The sequence below is a fragment of the Silurus aristotelis genome, assembly GCF_946808225.1.
Source record: "Silurus aristotelis genome assembly, chromosome: 4".
Classification (NCBI taxonomy): Eukaryota; Metazoa; Chordata; class Actinopteri; order Siluriformes; family Siluridae; genus Silurus; species Silurus aristotelis.
In genome coordinates, this window is record NC_139577.1 from 1,204,531 (window position 1) to 1,232,273 (window position 27,743).

General features: G+C 39.7%; 1 protein-coding gene and 1 long non-coding RNA gene across 2 annotated transcripts; one reads left to right on the forward strand and one right to left on the reverse strand.

The window, feature by feature from the left end:
- Positions 1-5,867: 5,867 nt before the first annotated feature.
- On the reverse strand, positions 5,868-25,262 carry LOC310724796 (uncharacterized protein). Its single transcript, XM_083539138.1, has 27 exons — positions 25,141-25,262; positions 24,255-24,376; positions 23,387-23,510; positions 21,661-22,054; positions 20,651-20,728; positions 20,432-20,533; positions 20,293-20,346; positions 18,356-18,409; positions 18,175-18,228; positions 18,044-18,097; positions 17,896-17,949; positions 17,756-17,809; positions 17,620-17,673; positions 17,024-17,077; positions 16,894-16,938; positions 16,750-16,803; positions 16,614-16,667; positions 16,481-16,534; positions 16,310-16,381; positions 16,165-16,200; positions 12,792-12,836; positions 12,662-12,694; positions 11,963-12,109; positions 9,292-9,468; positions 8,461-8,551; positions 7,652-7,729; positions 5,868-6,634 (listed from the first exon to the last, which is right to left on the reverse strand). The coding sequence occupies exons 2-27, from the start codon at positions 24,340-24,342 to the stop codon at positions 6,405-6,407; spliced, it is 2,334 nt and encodes a 777-aa protein (XP_083395264.1). The 5' UTR covers positions 24,343-24,376; positions 25,141-25,262; the 3' UTR covers positions 5,868-6,404.
- On the forward strand, positions 22,722-27,461 carry LOC310724809. The gene is made up of 3 exons (XR_014533171.1): positions 22,722-23,097; positions 23,384-23,621; positions 25,152-27,461. It is a non-coding gene; the product is annotated as an uncharacterized lncRNA (long non-coding RNA).
- Positions 27,462-27,743: the final 282 nt, after the last annotated feature.

Here is a 27,743-nt window from a genome sequence, read left to right on the forward strand (position 1 = left end):
TTGAAGTAGCCTCCTTATCTTGAGATCAGAAGTGGCAAAAGTACACACATCCTTAACTTAAGTAGAAGTACAGATCCTCATGTTTTAAAATACTCGGGTAAAAGTTGAAGTACTGATTATACTTTTTTATTCAAGTGAAAGTAAAGAAGTTTTGGCTCAGACATGTACTTCAGTAAAAAGTAGTTATTACTTCTACCTGTTTTAGCTGTTAACTGGACCTCACATCATAATAGATAGATAGATAGATAGATAGATAGATAGATAGATAGATAGATAGATAGATAGATAGATAGATAGATAGATAGATAGATAGATAGATAGATAGATAGATAGATGGATGGATGTGATGGATGTGATAGATGTGATAGCCTAGTGGGTTAATGTCAGGGTCACCACGAGGATGAGTTTGAGAGTTTGATTCCTGCTCGAGCTGGTGGTTGCTCTGTTGGTAAATAAAACTTCTGGACCTTGTCCCCTCTGAAAACATTTCAATTCTGTCCTTTCTGTGTTGGATTCACTTCTTGATTTCCTGGTCTTTAATGAAAGATAACCCCACCAAAAAAAAAAAAAAAAAAAAGCACTTCTGTGGTAGCTCAGTGGGTTTAGGCTTGTGCCTGAACATGGTCCTTAATATAGTCCACGCTGGTGATAAGGTTTCAAAGCCAGTCCTACATGCCTTCTTTCTTACTGCGCTGCCATGAAACAAAGTATGAACCCTCCAAAAAGCACACATGCTTTTCAGCAGCGGTCGCTCAGTGGTTTAAGGCTTGTGCCTAATCTAAACATGCATCCCAGTCTGATCTCTTCCATGGTTCAGTGGGTTAAGGCTGGTGCCTCGCTGATGGTGAAGATCAGGGTTTGAATCCTGCTAGTTGCGATGTCGGTTATGTTCCTGCTTCCTAAATCTTTCTTTAGCTTTATATACTTGTGTTGATGGTTTAAAGGTAGATAGACCTGCTCTAAACAAACTTCCTGGCCTGTCTTCTCTGATGGTTCAGTGGGTTAAATCAGGTGTCGTGCTTTTGGTGAGGTTCAGGGTTCGAATCCTGCTTTCTGCCTGCGAGTCACGATCAGGATTCACTTCCTACATTTTTCTTTAGCGATATATTTTTGTTTTTAATGGGTTGAAAAGAAAGATAGACCTGCTCTGAATAAGCTTCCCAGCCTGTCCTCACCGATGGTTCAATGGTTTAACGTTGGTGTCTCGCTGGTGGTGGGAATCAGGGTTCGAATCCTGCTATTTACAACGTGGGTTCAACTTGTGCTACTTACATCTGTATTTGCTTCCTACATCTTTCTTTAGCGTTAAATTCTTGTGTTGATGGTTTAAAAAGAAAGATAGACCTGCTCTAATCAAGCTTCCCATCCTGTTTTTTCCTGAAGGCTTAGTGGGTTAAGGCTGGTACTTTGTTAATGTTGGTGGTCAGGGTTCAAACCTGGCTTTCTGTCTGCTAGTCATGAGGTAGGTTCAATTCCTGATTCCTACGTCTTCATATTCTTCTTTTGATGGGTTAAAAAGAAAGATAGACCTGCTCTAAACAAGCTTCTCAGCTTGTCCTTCCTGATGGTTCAGTTGGTTAATGCTGGTGCCTCACTAATGGTGTCAATCAGGGTTCGAATCCTGCTTTGTCCCTGCTGGTCATGATATCAGTTTGTCTTTGGCATTATATTCTTGTGTTGATGGTTTGAAAGAAAAGATAGACCTGCTCTAAACAATCAGCATAGCCTGTCCTTCCTGATGGTTCAGTGGGTTAAGACTGGTATTTTGCTGTTGGTGGGGTTCAGGGTTCGAATCCTGCTTTCTGTGTTTCTTTCTGGTCTGAATTTCTTGCTTTGACGCATGAAACGAAGGATAAACCCCCAAAAAAAGAAGGTGAGTTGTGGGACTTGATGGCTTTGTGGTAAAAGCCTTGCCTCTGGGCTCAGAGGTTGCTGGTTCAAATCTGGCTTGTCCCCACACTGGGTAAGTTGTGTGGAAATTAGTGTGTGGTGAGCAATAGAGTTGGTGACTGTGAGCAAAGGCTGTGAAGACCTGCTGGGTTCAGCCTCAGAAATTGAGAGTAATAGTTTTGCATTTAGGGGAGGAGAAAAAGGTTGTTAAATAATTTTTTTTTTGCCTGGAGCCTATGTTCATACTTTTTTTTATGTTTTTGCTTCATAACCCCCTGTTTTCAGCTTCTCAGATGCCAGGTGGGCACACGCCTGAATATTGCCCCCCTGGTTCAGGATATGCCCTCTGAAACCATCCACTTCCGCCATTTCTGACACCTTCATCACTACTGTCACCGGAACCTTCCACACTCTTAACTTTAAGTCCTGGCTGGGGTTTGAACCAGCAACCTCTCAACCCAGAGGTAAAGCTCTTCCAATTGAGCCACAGGATCTCCTTCAAGAACCTGATTTTTAGGACCTTTTTTGGTTCTTTTATAAAACTTTTTAAACAATTGAAAGGAAAGCTAAGGGGTAGGAAATGAACCAGGTGAGTCAGATAGCAGAGACCGCATCACTAACCACTACACTACCAGAGGGGTGACAAACAAGGCTTTGCTTATTGGACCCTTGGTTTTTCTATAGTTAAGAGACCACTGTTTTCTCTTAGATCATGATAATAGAGGGTCAAAACTTCTCCTTCCTGTTAATTCTCTTAGTTACTCGAAGTCTATGAGAAGTGACTCAGGTACAAGAACCACATCTCCAACACCTGCACCACTGATATACCATGATTTACCAGCAACCAATTTTAATGACCTTTTATTGTTCTGTTTTTAAAAACTTCTTATAATGTTCAATATGAAACTAGAGGTAAGAATCGAACCAGGAAAGTCTTTCATCATAGATCACTAATGGCATTACTTCAAAACTCAAAACTTTGTTAGACATGTAAAGAAGCAGGAAAGACAGAGACAAAGACAAAGAGACACGGACACAGCTTTAGAAAGAGTGAGAAACAAATAGAGAGACAGCAAGAGAGAGACATATACAGTGAGACAGAGACATTTACTAAAAGAGACACAGAGACAATTACTAAAAGAGACACAGAGACAATTAGATAGAGAAAATAGAGAGACAAAGATAGCGAGATATAGCCACTTCCTGTTGGAAGTGTTTATCCCGAGCGACTCTTAATGATCTCATTTACTAAATGAGCAGTAGTGAGTTAAGTGCTTGCTCAGGTGCCCAAAACTGGCAGCTTGGAGGTGTTAAACATGTATCATATTTACAGCATGTGATATGTATGTAAGCATATGTACAGTGATTAAATAGAAAGGCTGTATCAGTGCAGAGACGTGTGGACATCACTAAGAGCCTTTGCTATGTTTCCACACGGACAGTTAATGAGGTGATACCGGAGAAACTGCACCTCTTCAAGTCAAGTCAGGAAGCTTTTATATATAATCATAGACATTTTAAAGATTTGAATGATGTATTGTTTTTATCTGTACGATCAATAAAGACAGTAATTTAAGTTTGTGTCGACATTATGAGGGAAAAACTCACAAAACGCCCCCCAGAGGGTAAATTGTGTAAAACATGGCGGATTTGGTGTTTGATTTGAGACTTGGCGCAGAAATAAAACAAAAGTTTACTGATTAAAAATATTTTTATCTGGAGTTTATTTATTTATTTTATATCTAAGAAAGGATGTCGTGGATAAACGTATTTTTTGCAGAAGGTTTTAATTGCGCCTCTTTTTTATTTAGGTATTTATTTATGTATTTACATTTTCTATAAAAATGGTGAAACAGAAATGAGCGCTGAATTGATAGCGTTAATAACATTAAGTGCCGTTTACAATCATTTTAATTTTGACGGTTTTGAAAATGTAAGAAGTAAAAAGTGCAGATATTTGTGCTAAAATGTAATGAGTAAAAGTAAAAAGTTGTCTGAAAAGTAAATAGTGGAGTAAAAAACTGATACCAGAAAAATCTACTTAAGTACAGTAACGAAGTATTTGTACTCCGTTACTTCCCTCCTCTGCTTGAGATACACGCTGGATGATATTCCATCCCAAAGCAGGGTAACATATTTACACTCGGCTGTAATTCATTGTAGCCTGGACACCTACAGGCATGTTTTAGGAAGTCGGGAGGAATCTGGAGAACCTCATGCACACAGAGAGAACATACAAAGAAACTCTGCACAGGACTTAAACTCAGGATTAAATCAGGAACCCCTGAGAAACGTTCTGTTTGTTTGTTTGGTTCCACTTTTTCTTTGCAAGCATTACACACTGAATCTGATTCAATGCAGTAGTTCAGGCTTAAGTTTTTCAGTTCCATTTCAGAGCTTGGTGATGGTGTTGGATTTTGATGTCCCCCAAAAATGGCATGACAACAAACAAAATGCACCATAAGCACTAGCAATCATCCAGTGATCGAAAGATGGAAGAGTTTATAACTTCAACGGGGCAAACAACTCAGCACCGCTGCACAATTTCAACCTCGTCTTGAATACATGTGCAAGGTCAAAGAGCTGAGAGTTCTTCTCTTTAGATGGACAAAAATGAGGCTTTACTCGAGCAAAGCGTTCTTCCAACATTCATCCAGCACTTTTCTTTAACTCAGTTGCTTTGCTTTCTTTTTTTTTTTTTTTTTTTTTTTTTTTTTTCAGAGACACATTTAATACTCCATCTCACCTAATTGTGGACACCTGCATCATCACAAAATCATCTGTAATCTGTAGAGAACTGTTGAAATAGCCTGGCCAAGCAGACGTTGTCCAAGAAGGCCAGAACTTTCCATTTGTTTAAATTGAATCCATGCTTAAATTTCTCATGCTTTCAGTTATTGACTTGTCTCATCTAATTGTCTCATTTTTAGCCATTTTCTTGTATTTATCTACGCCAAAAAAAAGTATTTTTTTGCAGTTGATTTTTTATAATGCATGTGTTGTGTACTGTTATTCTTACTCTCGGCTACTATTGGCCAGGAGGGAATCGCCTACGAACGCGAGCAACTTCAGAGATTTCAGTAACAGCAACTTCTCTCGGTTTTGACTTACCTTAAAGAGCAGCGAATCATCCTCATGTCTTTATATTTGTACAAGGAGACGGGGACATACATCTCTCTGCTGTCAAAATCAGCAAAATATAGGGAAATATATGGAAATAACTTCATTTCTAATCCACCCCAAGGTCAGATGATTCTTCTCAAGCAATTTAATCTACCAATTGAAAGTTAGAATTACAAGTTACAAGTTGGAAAAGGACAAGGACTTGCAGTATCTGAGGACTATAACCTGAACTTATCTGCCAGGATCGATCAGCAAACCTCCTTTATTGTTCTAGTGTTGTTTCTTAGGGTTTCCGTACTTTATTTAAAAAAAACAAAAAATCTAGTCTTGGTTAATTATTTCTAACTCTAAACAGAAAGTTGATTGTAGACATTAGAGATGAAAGCATTATTGATGGGATAACTAGGGTTTGATATGAATATCAATAAAATAAACGATAGCAGGGAAATCCATTAGCAGCACCGGGATAATTTAATGCAAGAAATAATCATTTGGTCATAAACACAAGTGATTGAAAAATATCAGCAATGTTTTGTTTGTTTTTTTGTGTTGATAGAGGCCATGTTTTCTTAACCATGATTCCAAATTATATTACAGTCAACTTCCTCGACTTTTTTCATGAAGTTTCAATTCTCTGAAAACTAAAAATAATACTAAATAATAAGTTGAGGACATGGCAACCAGTCACTTATCCAAAAAAAGTTTGAATCTATTTGCTTACAGAAATAGGAGGAAAAGAAAAAAAAACATGAAATGCGTATTATCTGGCACGATCTCCTGAGGTGTCATGATCTCTTTTGGCACAAAACCCGAACTTTGCAGGGTTGATAAGAACGGCAATTGAAATTTCCAGCTGAAAGGCAAAGCAGAAAAAAGTTTTATTGTGCTGAAGTTTAGAAAGCATGGCATGACAACCCGAGAGGAATTAACTTTTTTCTATCATTCTTTCATTCACGAAGGCTATCACTTGTTCAGAAAGGCAGCGAATGAGAATCCTACTTCAGAATCCATCTGGTGGATACTGATTTTGATTTGTGATCTTGAAAGTCTTGCCTGGGAAAAACACAAAAATAACAATACAACCTTCTTGGTGTGTAAATCCAAAGAGATGAACTTCCATTATTAAATCTATACCCTGATCCGAACATTATGTTAAAAAGCTTTGTGCATTCACTCATACAGGAAAACAATGAAGTCCTTCATGAAGCTGGAGAAATTTACATAAAACATTTTCCAGACCAAATTGTTCAATTGCTCTGAACATACACTGTCCATGACAGTTGTGCTACTCTTTATTATTGGTACCTTACAGTCTTTATGAGGACGCTTTATAAATCTATTTACATTTACGTTTTACTATGCAATCGCACAACTGTGGGTATGGCATGGCATTATGGGCGTGCTCGTAGTCTCTGTGATGTCCGTCGAATCGAGCTCGGGGTTTCACGCTGGGGTGTGCTACTAGTGGTCCCGTTGATCAGACCACACCCTGAAGTCAGACAAACCCCAGGAACACCACGTAGTCCAGAGTGGCCCCTGAGTCCGGGTCGGCCAACATGACCTCTCTCACCCATCTGACCAGGGCGTCCATCGAATGCTCTGCCAGCTCTCCCACGCTGACCTGTAAAATACAAGATCTTACATCTATTACTATGTCATAAAAAGGTTTGTGGACACCTGAGAATAAGATTTGTGTGTTTCACATCCCATTCCATGTTTAGTCGCCATTTGCTGTTATAATTCCCTCCACTCTTCTGAGAACATGTTCCACTAGATTTTAAGGAGATTCATTCAGACACAAGGGTTTAGTAAAGTCTCATGCAGTCAGCGTTCATCAGCATTCAGCATTCATCATGTTCAACAGCGTTGGAGCTCAATAGCGGGAGATCTTCCACTCCAGCCCATGTAAAGCAGACCTTCATGAAGCTGGCATTGTACAGGTTTGTACAGTTCAAGCAAAGGGAAAATGTAATTCTCCCACATCCGGAGATGTTCTATACAATCGTGTCTCCCACATCGTGGTAGCAATTTGGGGAGAAACCACATATGGCCAGGTGTCCCAATCCATATAGTCAATTTTTTTTTTTTATATACTTTGGAACCTGGTGTCTCCAACCCCTTCACCAATACTTTTGTTGCAGCCTTGAAGATCATTTGGAACTTTCAGACCAGTTTTGTTCATCGCTGGGAGTTTTCATCTCCTTGCTGTGTCTTTTTTTATATTTGTTTACAGTGTTTTCACAGATGGTTGTTGTTTTGTTGTTTGGAAATCGCTCCTAAGTAAGAACTGGACTTGTGGAGGTCCACAGCTTGCTTTAGAATTTTTTTTTTATCATTTTTCATTTGCTTTAAGTTCCACATAGTTTCAAATGGGACCTTAAATACAACCACACCTGAACTTCTAATTAACACCCAATCAGAACCTTCCGTATGATGTTACATCTATTTCTGGAATCTTCCAGATTGTTTTCAAGAATGTCAAAATGGTAAATATAAATATGACTCAATCGGTTTCTGATGTGAAGGAGTCGTGAAGAACAGGCAGAATGTCTTCATGCATGTATTAACACCTGACTTCAACTGTTCAGTTAAAATAAATAATTAAGACGATTTATATGAATACAATCAATGAAATTACCCTTTGGTCCCTGGTCTCCAGTGTAACCAGTTAACCCATAACCTTTTGGTCCCTTGTCTCCTTTATCTCCTTGGTCACCTGCATGAAAAAAAAAACGATTATCAAAAACCACAGAAATCCGATGTTATTCTGCGGATTCTCTTTTTTTCTTTACTTTTTCCTAAAATCATGTTTAGACTAAAGCTTTAGTTTTATATTATATTATACATATTCATTATATAAAAGTACTCCCAGCACATCAGACCTGCTTTATAGATAAAACCAGTTCAGGAACTAAACAGGAACACATTTAAACTAATCAGTTACATTCAGAGAATTTAATTTATTTTCTTTTTTCTATCCATTATTTATATTTATGTCATCTGGAAGATGACCTTATTCAGAGCAACTTACATTTCATTTAAGGGCCTTGCTTGGGGGCCCAGCAGTGGCAAGTAGCTGGTGTTGGGATTTGAACTCATGACCTTCTGATCAGAAGTTCAACACTTTAACCACTGAGCTGCCACTTGACTATAAGGTTGGATTTTAAGTAAAACTTTAATGTGGTCAAGCATCCTTTTATAACGATCTGTATGAGCACCAGACGTTATGATGTTCTTTAGAATGGAAGTCCAGCGGTTGGCTTAGACACTCATTCACAGGACACTTGTTCTGCTTACAGATGTTGGCTACGTTTACTCAGAACGACAGCTTTACTGAAAGGTGTTTGTAAATTTTATTATTTCTAGCTGCATATTCCATTTATCTCTATGATGCATAACCCTTTTCACCAAATGCATATCAAAATGATTAGTATGAACCATCATTACCTCGCGCTCCCTGTTTGCCCAGATCACCTGCCTCTCCGTAGAATCCCTGCTGTCCCACTTCTCCATCAGCGCCATCAATGCCAGGATCACCCTAACGACACACCGGCCATAATTTATTCCTTTGGGTTTGGTTATGAGCGTTACATAAATTCCAACATATGTTGCAGTCTCATGGGTCTGAAGATGTTTTAATCAATTTCTGCTGACTAAATAGAACTTTGATTTCATAACACTGGAACCTAAACTTCTGAAGATTTTCCTTTAAACTCGTTAAAAAGTATGAATTGAAAAAAAAAAAAAAAAAGGGAAAGAAGCACAATAATTCTTGCGCAGAGAGTTTTTATAACCCGTACAGAGTCAGTTTTATAACTTTGTACTTTGTACATGCATTGGAGGTTCGGTGAACTTTTATCAGCCTTCCAGTCTCCCAAATGAAATGTTTTCCACTCTGGGGTGGGGGGGTGGGGGGTGAGGGGGTGGATGAGGATTCTCTCTGACTAGTGCCTCTGATGTGTCTTCATAGAGATTTGGAAATTTTGAGTGTCTTAATTCCAACCAGTAGTACTGAGCCCTGCAGCATGTTCTCTTACGGCCTACACACTTAGCCTAGGGAATACTGAGAAAGCTGATGTATGGTGCACATTCTGACTTCGTTAACATTTTTCTTGATGTCTAATGTGGTGGAAAACATGGCATTTTTCGCTTTATGGTGTCTCAATCAAACCACATCCGAAGGTTCCCTTTTTTTTTGCCAACATTTACAATACAATGTTTACAGCATTTTTTTTATTGTTTTGTATATTTAATACTGAGCAGAAACAAGAGACTCACAGGTGGTCCAGGTGGTCCCTTTTGGCCTGGAGGACCAGGAGCACCCATGGGCACGTCGCCATACAGTGGACACACGGCAGCACATGTACGTTTTACGGAGTTGGCGAATGTGGACATTTGTTCCAGCACTACTCGCTTGCAGACCTCGATAACATGTTGGGCTGAGAGCGTTGGGCCCTGGGAGAGAAATGATTACCACATGCATCACTGGCTTGCACCCAGCTCCGAAAGAAATCACCCAGCTAAAGGCAACGTTGCCCTGGTACACCAAAGCTTGGAAAGGAAATGGCACAGTGTTATGAGGGAGAAACAAAATACAGCCTAACAACATTTCCTTGGGACCATTATAGATTTATAGGTCATGCGAAATAAAAACAATGCCCCAGGATACAGAAACCACACTAATGAGAAAGTGTTTACGAGCTCTCTTGTGAAACAATGGTTGCCACACATTTGATGTCATGCAAAGCAAAGTGGCACAATGACTGGATTTTTGATGCTTTGTATTTGGCTTATCAGAATGTATATACAGTTCAAGAAACTCTAGTTAGTGGATCATGATATATATATATATACTGTATATGTGTGTATTATTGCAAATGTGTGTATGTACCTCCTTGAGTTAGGAAACAAATCCACTGAAACTTGTTGAACCAGTATCAAATAATTATAATTACAATCATTACAATGGAAACTCCTAATTGGTGGGAATTAGGTGGGTGGTGAACAGTCAGTTCTCGAAGCTGATGTGTTGAAAGCAGGAAAAATGGGCGAGTGGTCCAAGGAAGGACAAACGTCATAGTTGTCTGAGGCTCAATGATGTGGGGCGAAGCCTATCCCACAAAAGAGCTACTGTAGAACAAACTGATAAATCATTGAATGCTGGTTCTTAGGGAAGAGAACTCATAGTGTAGCTGGATGAATATGTGAGCATCAGAACTGTAAAACATGGAGCAATGAAAGAACCTGGTCTGATTACAGAGCAACTCAAGAACTTTTGAAGATGGATTTGGACTGTAATTAATATCAGCAGTCGGTTATAATGTGCTCAGGACCATAGTTTTGTTTTAAGCGCCAATCATTGAACACCTCAAGGATAATGGAACTGTAATAAATGGAGGTTCGGTTTTGAGAATGAGGATGAGGTTCCCTTTTGAGTCTGGTTCCTCTTAAGGTTTCTTGCTCATGCTCATTTGAGACAATATCCAATGTTAAAAGCGCTGCACAAATTTAAAAAAGTATAAATCATACTTGCTTATGTATCATGTGGATGGCCGTGTGTGTGAGCCCAGTATGAGAAGAAAGCAACGCAGCAGAAGCAGTGTGATGACCGGGTGATGTTTTTCTGGAGAACCTGAAGTCCCCGCATCCATGTGGTTGTTACTCTGACATTCACCACCTACTTAAACAGTTTTGCAGAACAATTTACACCCCTTCACGGCAAACGTATTCCCTAATAGCTTCTTTCCGCAGGATAATGTTCCCTGTAACACTGAAGAAAATGTTCAGGAACAGTTTAAAGAACATGATGAAGAGTTCATGGTGTCGATTCGGCCTCCGAATTCTCCAGATGAAATTCCGATCACGCATGTGTGGGACGTGCAGGAAAAACAAGTCGGAGGATCCAGCTCACAAACTACACGACTTAAAGTATCTGCAGGTGCCAGCGACCAGCACATCGTCAGAGGTTTTTTGGGTTCTGTGTTGTTTTGGTGGCACGAGAAGAACCTTCACAATGGTTTTAGGGTAATGGCTGATTGGTGGATATGGATATTCATGTGAATGTACAATGAATTTTCTCTTTTATTCTCTGAACTTTTATTTTTGCTGTAATGTTTGGACTTTTTGTCCACATGAAAATTGACATTTTCTAACACACCATTCAAGATATATGATATGATATGATATGTTTTTGCCAAAACACCATCACCTAGCCATCACCTAGCTTGAATCTGCAAACGTGTATTGGGGTTTTGTGTTGGTTATTGTTTGTCATTGCCGCTATCCTGTTACTTTGTGAGCTGCGTTTACTTCTTTCTATAAAGTGTTTGCAATTCGATTTTGCCGTATTATTACAGGATCATGATGAAGTGTCGGAATATGAAGCAAACTCTCCAGCTTTCGAATGCTGCTGCTGCTGGTGCATTACAAACCACACTGCATACAGACATTTTTTGGATACGACGCAAATGTAACATTAAGCAGCAGTTCCATTTTGTCATCAGTCCACTTTTTGGCCAACCACAACCTTGACCGGGATTAACCAGGATTTCGGCCATGCCGATGTTTTTCTGCATTCTCCTCTGCTTAATATAGAGCTCTCAACACTGCATTTCATAAAACTATTTATGACATCGTGTGTTGCCAACTGGCTGGCAAGTCCGTATGAGTGTTTTTCAAAAATGCCGTTTGTCTAAACGAGGCTTTGTTTAAACAGAAATAGAAAATCTGTGCGTTTTTGTCCAGACAGATTTTGAACTCATAAATCAAACAAAAGAAAAAAAGAAACTTTTAGCACATAATTAGTAGATCAATAACTGCAGGAAAGCATAAAACTAAAACATCAGTCCTCAGGCTTTTTATAGTCCACAGCGCTCATTAACACTTGAGTAGTTTATCAATTATAATAATGCAATAAAATAGCTGTTAAATTTGCAGAGCCGGTACTCACTTGTGGTCCTGGAAGTCCCTGAAAGCCCTCAGGCCCCTCGTCTCCTTGGATGCCTTTGGTCCCCACACTGCCTTTACGGCCAGGTTCTCCAGCTGGCCCTCGTTTCCCCTGGCCTCCCTTTGGCCCTCGTTCACCTCTATCCCCCACCTTCATCATGCACAAATAACAGTTTTATTCTTTGTGTGTGTATGTGTGTGTGTGGGGGGGGGGGATTTCTCTCTGGGAAAATGCTTTTTTTTTATCATACATTTTCATGAAATTATAATAAATAAATATTTCTGGTGTCAGGATGCTGATGAGGTCCCTTTAATATCTGTATTTTTAAGAGTTCCTTCTCATATTGTTTTTGGCTCAGTCATAAGTCAACACTTATAGCGACTAATTTAATAATTATTCATTGAATTTCTGTAAAGCTGACAATGTGTTGGACAATGTGCTGTACAAATACAATTCACTTGCGTATGAAATATTGATTCGATAAAGATTATCTGTAAAAAATCCCAATTTCCTTTGCAATCAGTGTCAGGATTGAATTTCAGAATGATATTAATGAGCATCACTGCTGTTGCGTAAATATTAAGATTACTAATCAAGTCTAATTACAGTTACACAATAATAAATGGCTTGAAAAGTATCACATTTTGATTATAATATTGTCTATTATATAGAAATAAAACCACTGCATTGAAAGAATCTTACCCTGCCTTTTGGTCCTTTTTGTCCTTTTTCTTCCTGCAAACGCAAGAGATAAATAACATGAGCATCTGCTCGCATATGAAAAGAAGCACATTTCTGCATAGAAGATTTAATAAAAGAATGAATGAATTACCCTTTGCCCCATTACACCTCGAAATCCTGGAACACCGGTACTTCCCTGTAAAATGCAAAAGCAGTAAATAAGACTAGAACCGCTTGACTTTCCAGCTATCGTACGTTCAAGATGTCGAATTCGGTCACATCCACACTGCAAACGGTGGCGCTTTGAATTTGAAGCATGAAATTATTCAATTTTGTGACAAATTAGGATTACTTTTTGTTTTTACATTTCAATGCTTTCCCTAACATTGCTTTCCAACCTGTAATCTTCGAACTGTTAGCCAACACTAATATGAGGCAAAAGATTTGTGGTGCATGAAGCAGAATATGTCAAAATACCTGGAACTAAAACGTAAGTAAGATTCTTACTAATGTCCTGCTAATGTACTGTAATGCTACTGATGTGCCATCTGAGCGCCCGGTCGTGTTTGTAGGTGTGGCCTTGTGGTGTAAAATTATTGTGGGTTTTTTTTTAATGCACATTTTATAAAGTCATGTCAAATCAGTGTCACACTAGACGTTTCTATGATCTATGATGATCACAAATTGTTTTGTATTGTTGAAAGATTTATGACCAAACTCTTGATGTCACCCATATGAGGATGGGTTCCCCTTTGAGTCTGGTTCCTCTCAAGGTTTCTTCCTCATATCATCTAAGGGAGTTTTTCCTTGCCACAGTCGCCACGGCTGCTCATCAGGGACAAACGCACACCATTCACCTTCACTGTTGTTTTCTGTAAAGCTGCTTTGAGACAATGTCTGTTGTGAAAAGCGCTATACAAATAAACTTGACTTGACTTGACTTGACGTTTCACCAAAAAAACCCAGCTGAAATTTGTTGGTGTTCTGCTGCTTTGAGACATTAAAATGAGCAGATGAAATGCACCATCTGCTACTAATATGAAAACCCCCCGAAATGATCCATTTTCCTCCCTGTATTCGATTGTCTTTTAATATCAGACACACTTTCATCACTTCTAACAGAATCCAAAGATTTCGAGTGCAAAGCGCAGTTTTCAAATGTTGCTCTTATCCTTTCAAGGACTTGGGTTGGAGTGTGTTTATGTGCTGCTTCAACTTTCCATGTTCTACGCAGCATGGCATGCATATCATTAAACTCAGGGTTCATTAGATTTACTGTTGATGTCCCATACAAACTCCTACGTCTTAATGATCCGGCTTAAATAATGACACAAAAATAAGTCATGAAAAACACAACAAGGACGTCATTGTTTGTGCACTGAAGTCGAGTGTGTTTAGACACGGATTAAGCATCCGCTTGGGCCGATTTTTTGGCTGTAATCCCTGTAGATTATGCAAATCAGATGTGTTCTCAGGGGGGTTTTATCAAGCAAAGCATTTTTGTTTTGTTGTTGTTTTTTTGCATTGTCTAAATTGCCGCCTTTAAACGCAAGAGCTTGCTTTCGAAACTGTGGACTGAAGAAAGAAACGAAAAAGCACGAGAGCATTTAATGATGAATGAACGAGACGAACACCGTGATCCTAAATCGTGAATTAGAAGATGGCAAGCATTAAAATGTTTAATAGGATTCTAGTTTATATGTCAGTAATCAGTCCAGATGTGGTGATTAATTGACTTAACTTTCATCCGAAATTACCGCCGAAGTGAACGTGTCACAAAAACACCCTCAGTCAAGGCACAGACCTGTGTGACTTCTAAAACAGTCATTACATACGTCTCAGGTCTGAATACTAATTTCATCTGGAACATCTGGATTAAATCATCACTGGGAGATTGGTTCCTCTCTGAGCAGGGCTCTTTAAGAACGATCCAAATCCATGAAGATGTCCAGTGAACGAATTGAAAGTGAAGATTTCAGAAGAAGAGATTGGAGTAAAGAGCTGACACTGGAATGAGAACAGAGGATCCTGTGTTTGTAGACGTTCTCCTGGCCAGCTGGCTGTGCACGGATACATGGTGCACAGTGCAGAGCAGACATGACTCCACTGTTTAAACATGTAGGGATTCCACATTGTCAGAGAACCGCAGCCATGTTCACGTGCATGTGCTGTGTTTCCTGAGATGTTCGAGAAGGTTAAATACTAATAACAAGTAGTCTGGTCCGAACCCAGAATGGGGAATCAGCACAGGGTGAAGTGGTCAGTGACCTTCTACTGTATGTGACTCAGAGACTGGTTTCTGTTTTTGGAGCTGTTGGATTCGATGTTATACTAAGGAAGTTATTGGACAGGCTCAATAAACACCCGGTTTAAACAGATAACTTCTTGTCTGGTTTAGATCTTATTTGACAGAACAAGAGCAGCCTGTTAACATATATGTTTTTTTTTTTTTAAAGCCTACGCTCATCCAACACTGTGCCATTTTAGGTCTTGTATTATTCTACCTTTATATCCCACCCCTTGGATGTGCAATTTTTAATCCATGATAATCACTTTTGATTTAATTGTATGTTTAATAAACTATGAAGAAACATCCTCCTTCCAGATGTTGGAGATTTCAATACATAGCAATGCTCTGGATTTTATAGACGTTGAGGTATTGTTTGATTTCTAAGCAAATATAATCTTAAAATATTTTATTATCTGAGAAACATGGCTCAAACTGATTGACTTTTGAAACTTTTTGATCCCATCTTTACCTAAGGTGTGCCTACTGATTCGATTGAAGCTGGTAGATGTTTTTCTCACAACACCCCCAAACCCTGGAGTCTTCTTCTCCTTTTTTTCTCCTGCTCCCATTACTGATCACCCCAGCAGATCATCAATCTCCATACCACCCTGTTCTCTACATCAAACCAACCACCTGCATGTCTTCCCTCACCACATCTCCTCCTCTTCCTCCTTCCACATCTCCTCCTGCCTGAAGGCTCTATCTTCATCGTCCTTCTACCCACATACCATATGTTCCTCAAAACCATCGCTCCAATCTAACCTTGTCTTCAAAACGTCCTTGAATAAACTTCAAATCCTGTCCATCCAAATCCCTTCCGAATTTACAATCTCAGCATCTTCAACTCCTCCACCTGAAGCTCCGCCTCCTGTCTTTCAACCATATGACCCAACAGGTCTCACCACTGTTTTATAAACCTTCCTTTTCACTAGTGCAGATACTCTTCGATCGAACCTCAAAATTCAAGTAATATTCGAAAGTACTTGTTTACCAGAAACGCCACACGGTCATGTGATTTTACTCGAAAGCCTGCTGACAGAATGCAAGAAATCTATGTGATGTTGAATGTTTTTTTTTTTTTTTTTCATTTTAATTACAATTTGTGGATAGTAACTGCTAGCAAAAAAATAAAATATATGCTAGCTCCCATATGAGTATCGTTAATGCACGTAGCAGCTTGTCATACTTTGGAGAGCAGAGAGCATGTAGTTACAGTGAGCAGTGAGATCATTACCTTTGGACCTGGTTTTCCTGGTAATCCTATATGTCCCTAGAAATAAAACACCACATTTTTAGAATGGGAAATACTTTCACAGAGAAGAAGGTACTTATACATATTTCACAAAGTGCTTCTGGAATATCTTTCGAAATTTTTTTACAGTTCTTCCTGGAGGTCCGATGAGTCCTGGTCTTCCTGGCTTCCCTGCTGAGCCCTTATATCCTTGCAGACCCTAAAGAACGTATGTTATAAAGCCATCAAGATGTTGCCAGCACAATCCAGGTGATGTATACCTGGTATGAATATTCTAATAAGAATAGTAAGTACTTACAGTGCGTCCTTGAGGACCCATGTTCCCTGGAGGCCCCTGAGCACCTTTTTCACCCTGTTTGAACAAAAGATTACATTAAATGTTATAGCTGTACATAACAAGAACGACGTGTATGAGTTCAGCTTGGCATTACCCTTTCGCCCACTCCTCCAGCTTTACCCTCTGCCCCCTGTAGTCCTTGATAAGCCTGTAAGAAATACAAAATAGAAAGAAAACATCAGATGGAAGAACTGAAGCAGTAACATCAGAACAACGACACCAGAACGTACCTCAATGCCGGTGTCCCCGTCCCTACCAGGCAAACCCGGATCACCGACAATGCCCTGAAAAATTCACACCCTTTCCATTTATTCACATACGTTTCTATTCATTTGTAAACACCTCATGATGTGAAGCATGCAGATTACAGCTACCGTTATTCCCATGCCTCCAGTTCTTCCCTTCAGCCCTTGAAAACCCTGGATGAGATGAAAAAGTGAATTATCGTAAAGTGGAATACGTTCGTTTCATTTAATAGAATAACATGAGCAGTGGAATATTTACAGGCTTTCCTTTCTCTCCAGGTTCTCCTCTTTCACCAGGATCTCCCACAACACCCTGTCACACAGCAAAGCAACAACAACAAGTTTAATATTTAGAATCTAGAGAGGAAGAACTGAGTAGATTTTAGCTGCAATGCACATCATAAGTTAATTGATAGAATGAATCAAAGACTTCCAAACCGTCCAGGATTCCAGGTGGGGATTTAAACAAAACAGGAATTTTCAATGAGATGCTATAGACATGCTATAGAGGTGCTACAAGGTTTTTCTTTGAGCATCATTTTATGTTCTATTATAATTCTTATCCCCATTAAAAACATATCATGTTCCTGATGTCAGTTTGTGTTCAGCTCGCACTACACCCTCGTTATTTGAGCTAAAAACATAAATTCTTTTTATAAAAAAAATTGCTCTGGCTAATAACTACTCAACAATCATAGCCAAAAGAGTGAACTTCCTCTTTAAAGTCGACTGCATACTCATTTCCGGAGTCATTCATGGGTGTTTTTGGAGGTTTTTGATTTAAAAGCCAACTATTAATCTTAAACGTCATCGTGGTAAAGAATGCATTAACACAGCGTGTTCATCAGGATCTACCTGCAGACCCTGCATTCCTGAAGGTCCATCATTTCCAGAGGGTCCTTTTTCTCCCTTCAGAGGTGAACAAATGGAAACAATGAGACGGACACATTACAGTAGAGACCTGTTTTTGCATTTGAAACCGCAAAAGTACCTTTACTCCCTGATATCCAGGAATTCCCTGGTACCCCCGATCTCCCAGTGAACCCTGGAAGAGGCAACAAAGAGGCAAACGAGTCATGTATTATCCGACTGCCGCACAACAGCGACTGAAAAACAATTCTTTAAACGTACTCTCTCTCCTTTCAGCCCAGTCTCTCCTGCCTCTCCAGGAGGTCCTCGCACTCCCTACAGTATTCAGTAGCACAAAACACCGATGAATTCAATGCAAAGTATAAGAATCACCATTTGTTTACATTTTGATCTTTGCTTGGCTTCTCACCTTGTGTCCTGCAGCGCCTGGTAAACCTTTCAGACCTTTAGGCCCTCTGTCCCCCTGCCAGAGGAAGAATCATTAACAGTGCAAATGTGTAGGAACAGAATTGGTGAATGTCCCACACGTTCTGACCGTACCTCGGCGCCGTGGAGTCCTCGCGTTCCCTTCTCTCCTTTGATCCCGGGATAACCCTAGGGAAACACATTCAATCCAGTTCAGCTTGCTCTGTAGAGATGGATTTTCGAGCTGAAGAGAACGCCATGCAGAGATCAGGGGTGGAAAAGGACAAAAGCATTGAAGATATAATAAGTGATTTACCTTAGGGCCAGTTTCGCCTATGTTTCCATAGTCTCCGGTGTCTCCCCGTCTTCCCTGCAATAAGTACGCAAGGACATAGATTATAAAAACACATTAAAGTCGTAGTAAAATCACACGAATGTCCTAATCTTCTGCAGTTGTGTTGATTTGCAGTGGAACAGTTGTTCATAGCGTAAATTATAAATCATATACCTCTTTAACATAAAAATGCTGCTGCACATCAGAAAGTGTTTCGTATTTTTATTATTATCAACCCACATCACCACCTGTTGTATAATTCATCCCAAATCATAGTGTATAAATCGCACACGGTATATTATATGGAAGTTTATTATTACAGCTTACCACTGCATGTATAAAAGACTGTCCAGAGCTTTTTATAGAATTATAGAATATCTGCGCGTAACAGTGTGAAACATCCCTGTTTGACTGTATATTTAAATACGTACAAAAATTTACTGCTCCTTTTCGATTAATAAAAGCCAAGACATTTATAGTGTCGACATACTGGATCCTGTGTTTAATCCTGGTTTTGTTTTTTTTTCCAGGTGAATTTCACACTACCTCTCACACGTTTAACAGATCAACAGAAAAATGTCTTTGTTGCATATTGCTGCTAAAATGGGTCTTAACTGTTGCAAAGCCAGCTGTGTAATAGACTTTTTGTCTAGTCTCCAGCTAATCGCTTTCAGCCTTTATAAGCGCTTATTCAATTAGCGCCCAATTTCGAAACAACGTCATCTAAAAGAAGTTCATTAGCACAAGATGTGTCGAGTCTGTACAAACACTGGGTCAAAGAGTAAATACAGCTTTAGAAGGAGGAGGAGGTAAAAGGGGACAGTCCAATTCGTCTGAGTAAATGTAAGACCACCCAGTGCAGCAGATATCCAGTGCAGGGCAGGAAATACTGCGCCTTCTCCAGCAGAACGACAGTAAACACACGTCTGCCTCTCTGCACACATTCACTCAGAATGCATTTTCACCTTCGTCTGTGTTTAAGGATACACGGTCCTGTTCAGGATATTTTCTTTGCTCTTATGGCACAGTCACGCAGTTTCACTCTCGAAGATCGTTTAATGCATGAAATAGCTTTTTTTCCCAGCTCACTACTGAGACCTGGATGCAGATCAGAGACATAAATTAGTCAGGAAAAAAAAAAGCTGGAATGGAAAGAACTGCCCAGGAAAAAAAAAAAAAAAAAAAAAAAACGGCAGCCAAATGTATACAACGTAAGTGAATCCTGGTGCATTGTGCCTCGTCCTCTAATGAAGCTGATCCTGAAAGCTTTCCCTTTGTTTTTGCTGCCTACTTTCTGGCTTCGCTCAGTTTCAGTGTGTTGTTTATTTATTAGGTAATCACGTAGTCAACTACTGCAACAATCACTCTATCCTTTCATTTACAATTAGAGCATTAAATATGCATTGCAACATTTCCAACAACTGTGTAAGTCATCATTTTTTTAGTGTTTGATTTACTGTACGTCATATACGGGCTGATCGACCTTCCGGCGACGTCGCTATACAATCGAATTCGTCTTTTGATTTAGATTGCGCGTTATAAGGATGTGTGATGCCAGGCCTCACCTTTCAGTTTATGTAATCGTAATAAAAGCTGACTGTTGCCTTGAATGCCAGCTGTACATGACTGTACTAAAAGAGTGAGGCAAGCCGCAATATTTCCCCTCTCGAAGCACGGCTCGGTTCCTAGCTCTGTTTCCATCATGCCTTCATTTAGCAGTGTTTTCACTGCCATTTTCCACAACTCCACTCGTCTCCCAGGCGAGGTCCACACTTACTATTTCTCTCACCATTTCTCATCCTCTGTGCTTCTATTTTTTTTATTTGTAACCTTGCTGTGTTTGTTCTCCGGTGAGCCTCATAACGAGCCTCTATCAGAAGCTCAATTGAGTAATTGTTGAGGTTAGAGAAGCAAATTACCCAGTTTCCCATTTGTCCTGCTTCTCCAGGTTCTCCTGTAAGACCTCCGTGACCCTGTGCATGAACAGAAAGGCACAGAGATCACCCTAGGGCAGAGTGAATATAGCTACAGCTTCAGGATTGATGAAAATATGGTTACCTTTGGACCGGTAATTCCTTGTGGCCCCGGCTGTCCATGCAGGCATTTACATATGGCTCTGCCTCTAGTAGCACTGAGGCCGATTTCAGCATGTCCTCCACACTGTAGACACCAAGGGGGAGAGAAGAGTAATAAAGGGCCCTGATTAAAAAGTGCACACACACACACACACACACACACACACACACACACGTGCGAATACACCAAAGGCTGACTCACCACGTTGGAGAGCTCACAGCAGCCTTCAGAATAGGCCTGGTCAGCATCACAGGAAACACGCATCCTCTGCAGGTCCACCTGTGTAATCATAAAGCGCGTACGTTTTACGAGCACGTGAACGGTCAATTTTTGCAGTCTTCGATCACAAGCCTTTCCGAATAACATCAACCGCACTAGAAAAATACAGGTGACCCAATTTAACCCTGTATAAGCCACAACAAGCTGAATTGCATTTTTTTTTTCTTTTGTAAATAAATTAAACTTTTCCAGTTTGTACTTTTTCACTCTATAGAATAGAGTCACATGCACGTTTGTACATGACGGAGAATTTCTTGTATTCTATTCTGGGATATATCCCAGCGATATGTTAGAGCACGAGTCAGCCATGATACCCCTGGAGCCATGATACCCCATGAGACCCCCTGTAGCCATGATACCCCTGGAGCCATGATACCCCATGATACCCCTGGAGCACAAAGGGTTAAGGGACTTGTTCAAGGGTTTTACGAAAAGTAATACTGAGGCTTAAACCAATGACCTTCTGATCAGTAACCAAGAACCTTACCCACTGATCTACCACTTCCCTGCTATGCATGAAAAGCTCCAGTGGGTTTGGAATAGATTCTAATGTGAGATTAGATTTATACATTGTTGGTTCATGAAAATAGTTTTGAATTGATCTAGGTTTGCATGTTTAATACACAGACTGACATGTTTTAGGAAGATTAATAATGATGGATGTGACATATAAGCTGGAGCGACACCTATTCATGTTTCAATAAACTGTGGATGTATTTCTGGCTCTCTGCACTCTATGCTTTGTGCACTAGTGCATCGTTTTTTCTCACCTCTTTTAATACATTGTATTTCGTATACATTTTTATTTTCTTAAATTTGCCTCCCATCATTTATATCTATTAAAGTTTCCGTTAAAAAATTTTCCCTGAAAAATGATACAAAAACCTGACAGCTGTACTGAGGCTGACGTTGCATTCCTGATTGTTACTCACCGAGACGGCGCGATCGCCAGCAGCTCTCTTGACGATGGAGGTGTAGCCGCGGACGATGACCGGCCTCGGCTCATCCAGCGGCTCGGAGCTCACTTCCTCACAATCCACCAGGAGCTTCGCCTGGTTTCCCTTCACACTTAATGCCAGTTTGTGCCACTCGCCGTCAAACAACTTCTCCGCACCATGGAAGGTGCGCAGCATCTGCGTATTGCTGGGGCTGCTGTGGAAGAAGTCCAGCGTTCTGGAGTCACCATTAAAACGCAGCCCTACCAGATCCCGGCCCTCGGGGTCGCTAACCTGCCACAGGTTCCAGGACGCTTTGGCTTCATCCTTGGTTATCTTGAAAGTGGCTATGACGGAGTAGTCGGTAGGCAGACCATTTGGGTAAACTTCGCTGGAGGAATAGGAGGTTGGCCAAAAAACGTCAGGGCGTTAGAGAGACATAAATAAGAGAGATTATAGCAGCGATGTATAAATACAGGAAATGCAACTGCAATAACATTTACAATCTGATGAATTTACAAGTGTAATCACTCGACACACCATTTAAAAAAATCAGACGTTCAAAGCATTGTGTTTGGATACCCTTTTTGGAGATCCAAACCGTGTTAATGTAGGGCACATGCCCTCTTTTGTTCCACTCGCCTTTTACGGATTTTGTTTGTTTGTGTACCGTGCGGCTTCTGCTCCTTCTTCTTGCTTCGGGTTTGTTTTTGCTGAAATTAGTAGTTAATGTTTCCGAGAACAATGAGGCTGTTTCACAATTCGCATTAGCGCCCACGCTTTCTTGGGAGGCCCCCACTCAGGCTTCTCTCCATGTTCTCTCCATGTTCCTTGATGTTGCGTTAACCACATTTTGCCTGAACACTCAGTCAATGATTTTGCGCTAATGTGCACTGCTCCATATGTAAACATGATTTGGTTGTCAAGCTGGAGAAGTTCACTGAGGACAGTTCGCTTGGCTCACACACAACTAGGAAAGACCCAACACATGGAGAAACTACTGCTGTTCCTGGAAGCACAGAACGAACTCACTGTAGCGTTTTTTTTTTTTCTTTTTCTGTCCCAGCAGCAGATTATATTGTACTTGAGCTCAGGAAGGTCAGGAAATTTCAATTCAGCTCTGGGTTTTTTTTTCTTTCAACGGGTATAAATAAAGCGAAAATATATAGCAGTTTGATTCATATAATCAAATCCTTTTGCGTGTGTAGTCGCTGTAATCCAAATCGACAGTAAATTCTTATCGGATATGGTTAGCACTTATCAAATCTGATCGGCAGAAGGAAACAAGAGCTATTGTTTGGAGGAGGGAATGATTGCACTCAGTGGAAAATCAGGACCAATGGAAAACTCATGAAAGTAAAAAAAAAAAAAAAAAATACCATTCCTTCTGAACACCACATGTTGCAGGGGACTAAACACTTCTCATGTGTCTAAGTATAACATTGTCTCAATTTGATCCTTGGCATTGTGGCAGCTTTGGCATGAACTGTTTTTTTTGTACCACCTGTGCACGATATGTGTGTGTGTGTGTGTGTGTGTGTGTGTGTGTGTGTGTGTGTGTGTGTGTGTGTGTGTGTGTGTGTGTGTGTGTGTGTGTGTAACTCCAATCTTAACCCCTAAAACATCCCGGATTATTACTCAACACTTTGTTTTTAAACCGTATTCTCCTGCTGTGAATTTTTTTAGAATGAAACTTGTTTACATTTTCTTTCCCCTACAGTACCTCAAGGTCTTCCTGAGATGCAGGGAGGGATTTACACGGTAAGCTACCGAGTCTGGCTCCGAGCCTTTCACCTGCCTCACCCCTCTGCTCTCAGCCAAGCGGAACTCCTCCAGCAGGTCATAACCTAGAAAACCAAACAGACATGCTGCGTTGACCAGAACCGTTACTGTTTGTTGTGCATCTAAACTGAGAATGGAAATCTGCTAAGCTTTCAATTTTCGAGGATTTGCTTGCGGTGAGTAATGTTTAGGAAATCTAGGAGGGAAAGTTCTTCACCCACTCATTTTTTTATTAGTATTGTTATTATTATTATTCTCAGTATACAAGTCGTTACTGGGGTATTTCGAGTGCATTATTTTAGTGCAATTGAACTGCAATTAGCAAAACAGCAAACAATTTTGTGCGCATCCAAAAGCCTAATAGTATATAAAGTGAACGCTTTACTACTATATGTACTTCGAGAGTAATTTCATGTCAGGGAAAGTAAAAAATGCTGAAGATTGTGCAGCAAAGTGTATCGGATTAATTTGTTAACTAAACGGTTGTATTAAACTATGTTTTGCTGTTATGTAGCCGTCCAAAAAAACATCGAAATGACTCATAAAATAATGCTAGAGATTATGCACAGGATGTACTGCCATCGAGAGGAAGAAATACACAGCAGGTCTGTAGGCCTGGGGGTGACTCTGTGCTGCCCCCTGCAGGAAAAACTCCAGAACATCAAAACGCGTAATAAATTATCTCCTGGCATGACGTCATACCCCAGAGCACGCCATTCTAATCGTGACGTGTCCGAGCTCACACTGAATATATTATTATAATTATTAAAATAACATATTAGTATTTAATAAAACAGTTATATACTTACTTGGTAAATCCTGACATTCAGTGAGGCCCAAGAAAGTCACGGAGGCCAAAAGAACACGTACAACCAGCATTTTATTTAAAGCAGCCATTGTGAAGGTTCTGACTTTCAGCTTCTAATTGTACCTGCAAAACAGAATGAGAGCAAAAAAGCCGAATTCCATATAATGAATAGACTGCAGTGAGACTGGTTGTATAGAGTTTTATTATAACACTATATTTTGATCAGAATCATGCAGAACTAATATAATAGGAAAAAAGGCTGGAAAATTTAGAGAAAAAAAACTATTGAAATTGTATTGATTGTTCTGTAGCACAGCATTTTAATAGGCATGAAATTAATGTACGCATACACTCAGACTATCGACCATAGGCCCAAAAATATATCACCATTCATACATTTCTGGTTATAAAATCGATTATCAAATTGATATTTCAGCAGTAAATCATTTAAAAAAAATAAACAATTAAGACCAAAAAACTAAGGATTTTGTGATGCTACTAAACATCCAGTTGGTATTGGTAATTTTGTGGTCCAAAAAACAGACTTCAATTAAAAAAATACAAATAAAAAGATGTTTATTTTCACAAATTTTGACCAAAAATTCTTGCATGTATTTTACTTTATATGCAAAACGTTGCTTATGTCTAAAAAAAATTTTTACTACTCCTAATGTTACACCATTATTCTGAAAACTTACTAAATAACCACACCAACCTCAAAACAAACATCTCAGTAGACTTTATACCACCATACATTTCTAAATGGCTAATCACATATAATAAATCCAATCTAATTTCTAATCATTTGCATTCATTTCTCTTTTTCCATTGTATCTAATGAAATTGCTGTTATTTAGAATTATTTCGTATGAACTCATAAGACTTACATATTCCTCAGAGAGCAGTGTGTAGTGCTGAGGGGAAGCCGGTTCTTCACCAGGTCAGCTTTAAAGTGCCATCTCTAGGCCGAGCACCGCTTTAAGCTCGCTCTTGCTCTCCGACGTGATCCTTGCGCTCCACACCACCCTGGGTCCCGAAGGCTCTTGCTTTCTCCTGAAGCTCGCTGCACCTTGAAAACCTAAACCCGAGCTGAGAATTACCCTGAGCAAACAAACACCATACTGCAAAAACTCTCGAGACGAGTCAGCTCAGGAGTCCTGGATTCGATCTTGCGTGGGTGCAAATTCCCAACATACACAATTTACCACCAGTTAGAATCACCTGAATCGGGTCCAACTCTCAGGATCCATGTTGGATGCTAGAAACAATGCAAGATGCACGATACATGATTTCTCATCACAGCAGCCTTCTGCTACAATGTAGACTGAAGAGGCGGAATATTCAGGATGGTGGTTAGGTTTAGGAACTACTGATACAAAGATGAAGAATGTCACGGATAGACATGACTTGAGCTCGGCAAACATTCCATCAGAAGAGGAACAGAAATCTGGTGGTGTTCACAGAAATGGACTGCGAGACCAAGATCTTGCAAAGCAAAACAGAAATGTGATTATATGTCGTTTGATTTGTATTTTTATTCCACTGATACGCACCTGGTTTTGGGTGAAATCTTTCAGCAAAGATAAGATCGTGTAGGCCGAAGGGGGTGGAATGAAGAAATGTTTCTACAACCTCAACAAATATCACCTACAAACTACACACACGAGCTGAGAACATCTACAGTAACTTAGTGAAATATCTTGTTTTTGTGATTTATATGTATCTTGTTTTTTTGTTGTTTCCAATGCAGGAATCACTTTATACCATTTCACTTTTACATTTTATATACAGGCACATGGACACTTTAATCCACAGATTCTTTAAGACTCCCGTTTTATTCCTCTTTATGAGCATAGAGGCTTCGAGAGCACGTAAAGATAGACGTCAGCTCGCTCGCAATTCAGACTTTAAGTGAGCGGAAAAAGCCCTATAGGTATAAATTAGAAGTTTATTAAAGTACAATTCTGGGGCATAAAAACTGCTTTATTGCGCTGCTTATAAATTGACCTGCTACTTGCACATGTTTTACTGAAGTGAGAACAAACTGCTCCTAATGAAGGGAGGTGGGAATGTAATGTTTAAAGGATTGGACTTTGAAGTACAAGTTTGTGAGTTTAAATCCCAGACACACCATGATGCCACTCCTGGGCCCCTGAGGAAGCCCCTAAACCCATAGCTGCTCAGGATGAATGAGCTAAATGTAATTCTGGATAAGGGCATACGCCAAATGCCATAAATGTAAATGTATATAATACTGACAAAAAATCATTGGGACACCTGACATTTCCAGCCAGATGTGGTTCTTTCTCAAACTGTTCCCACACATTTGGAGGTGAAGGCTGACTGCACCCCAGGCCTCCTCACCTCCATCAGGACCTGACTTTACTAACACACATGATTAAATGAGATCTTACAAATCTCCACAACATCTTCCCAAAATAGTGCAGTTTGTTATAGAAGTTGGGAATGTGGAATGGGATGTTTAAGGTGCTCAGGTGTACACAAACTTTTGTCTATAATGCATTTGGACTATATGTTTGTGAGACAGATGCAGCGCGAGGAAACAGCCGGATTCTTTCACATGACGCTATTAATCCAGTAAACAACACAAAGGCCATCTGGCACAATTTAGTCAGGAAGTTCCTCCCCTCCTTTTTTTTTTTTTTGTTCATCCAGTGTTCTTTGTTTGCCAAGTCTCAGAATGCTGACACTGTCTATTCTCCTCTCTCATGTCCAGTAAAGTGTCATTAACTTCTTATAACTCATTAAAACGTTCTTCCGAAACACCCGTTTCCATCAGACACCATATCTTGTTTTTGAGTCGGTATAGAAACTTCATAAATAAACAAATAGGCTTTGTTTCGTTTTTTCCAATACTGCCATAGCTTTTTTGCAAGCAGCTTTATTACAAAAAAAAAATGTTATGCGATTAATCCACTGACACGGGGTTCATACAGTACACAGACATGACGCACTTATGAATATCTTCTAGTTGGAACCGTAGAAGGTTCCTGTCAAGGTTAAATGGCACACAATGATAGGATTAAGAACTTAAAACATTATGCAGCAGGTGGATATGATGCACTGGTTCGATGTTGGGTTCCTTTTTTTTTTTTTTGCATGTAGTGTTTGAGGAGGATCACTTGAAGCAGTTACCATTAGTTAGTTTTGCCCTTTAAAAAAAAAAAAAAAAAACGCATTCCAGCAACACATCATTGCACTTTAAATAGATGAATAAATAGTCAGGAGGAATCGCAGCGGCGTAATATTACTCGCAAGCTTGCGGAGATTTCTGCGGTACATTCAGCTTTCTGACGTGAACTCAGTCCGAGAATGTGGGAAAAGATTTGTTGTTTAGCGTCACAATGTACAGTTCTTTTTCTCCTGCAAGTGCTTGTTATCGTCTCCGGCTGTAGCAGCGATACAATAAAATCAAATAAAATCTGATGTGACATTATTTCACAGAAATTAAAAATACACAACAAAATTA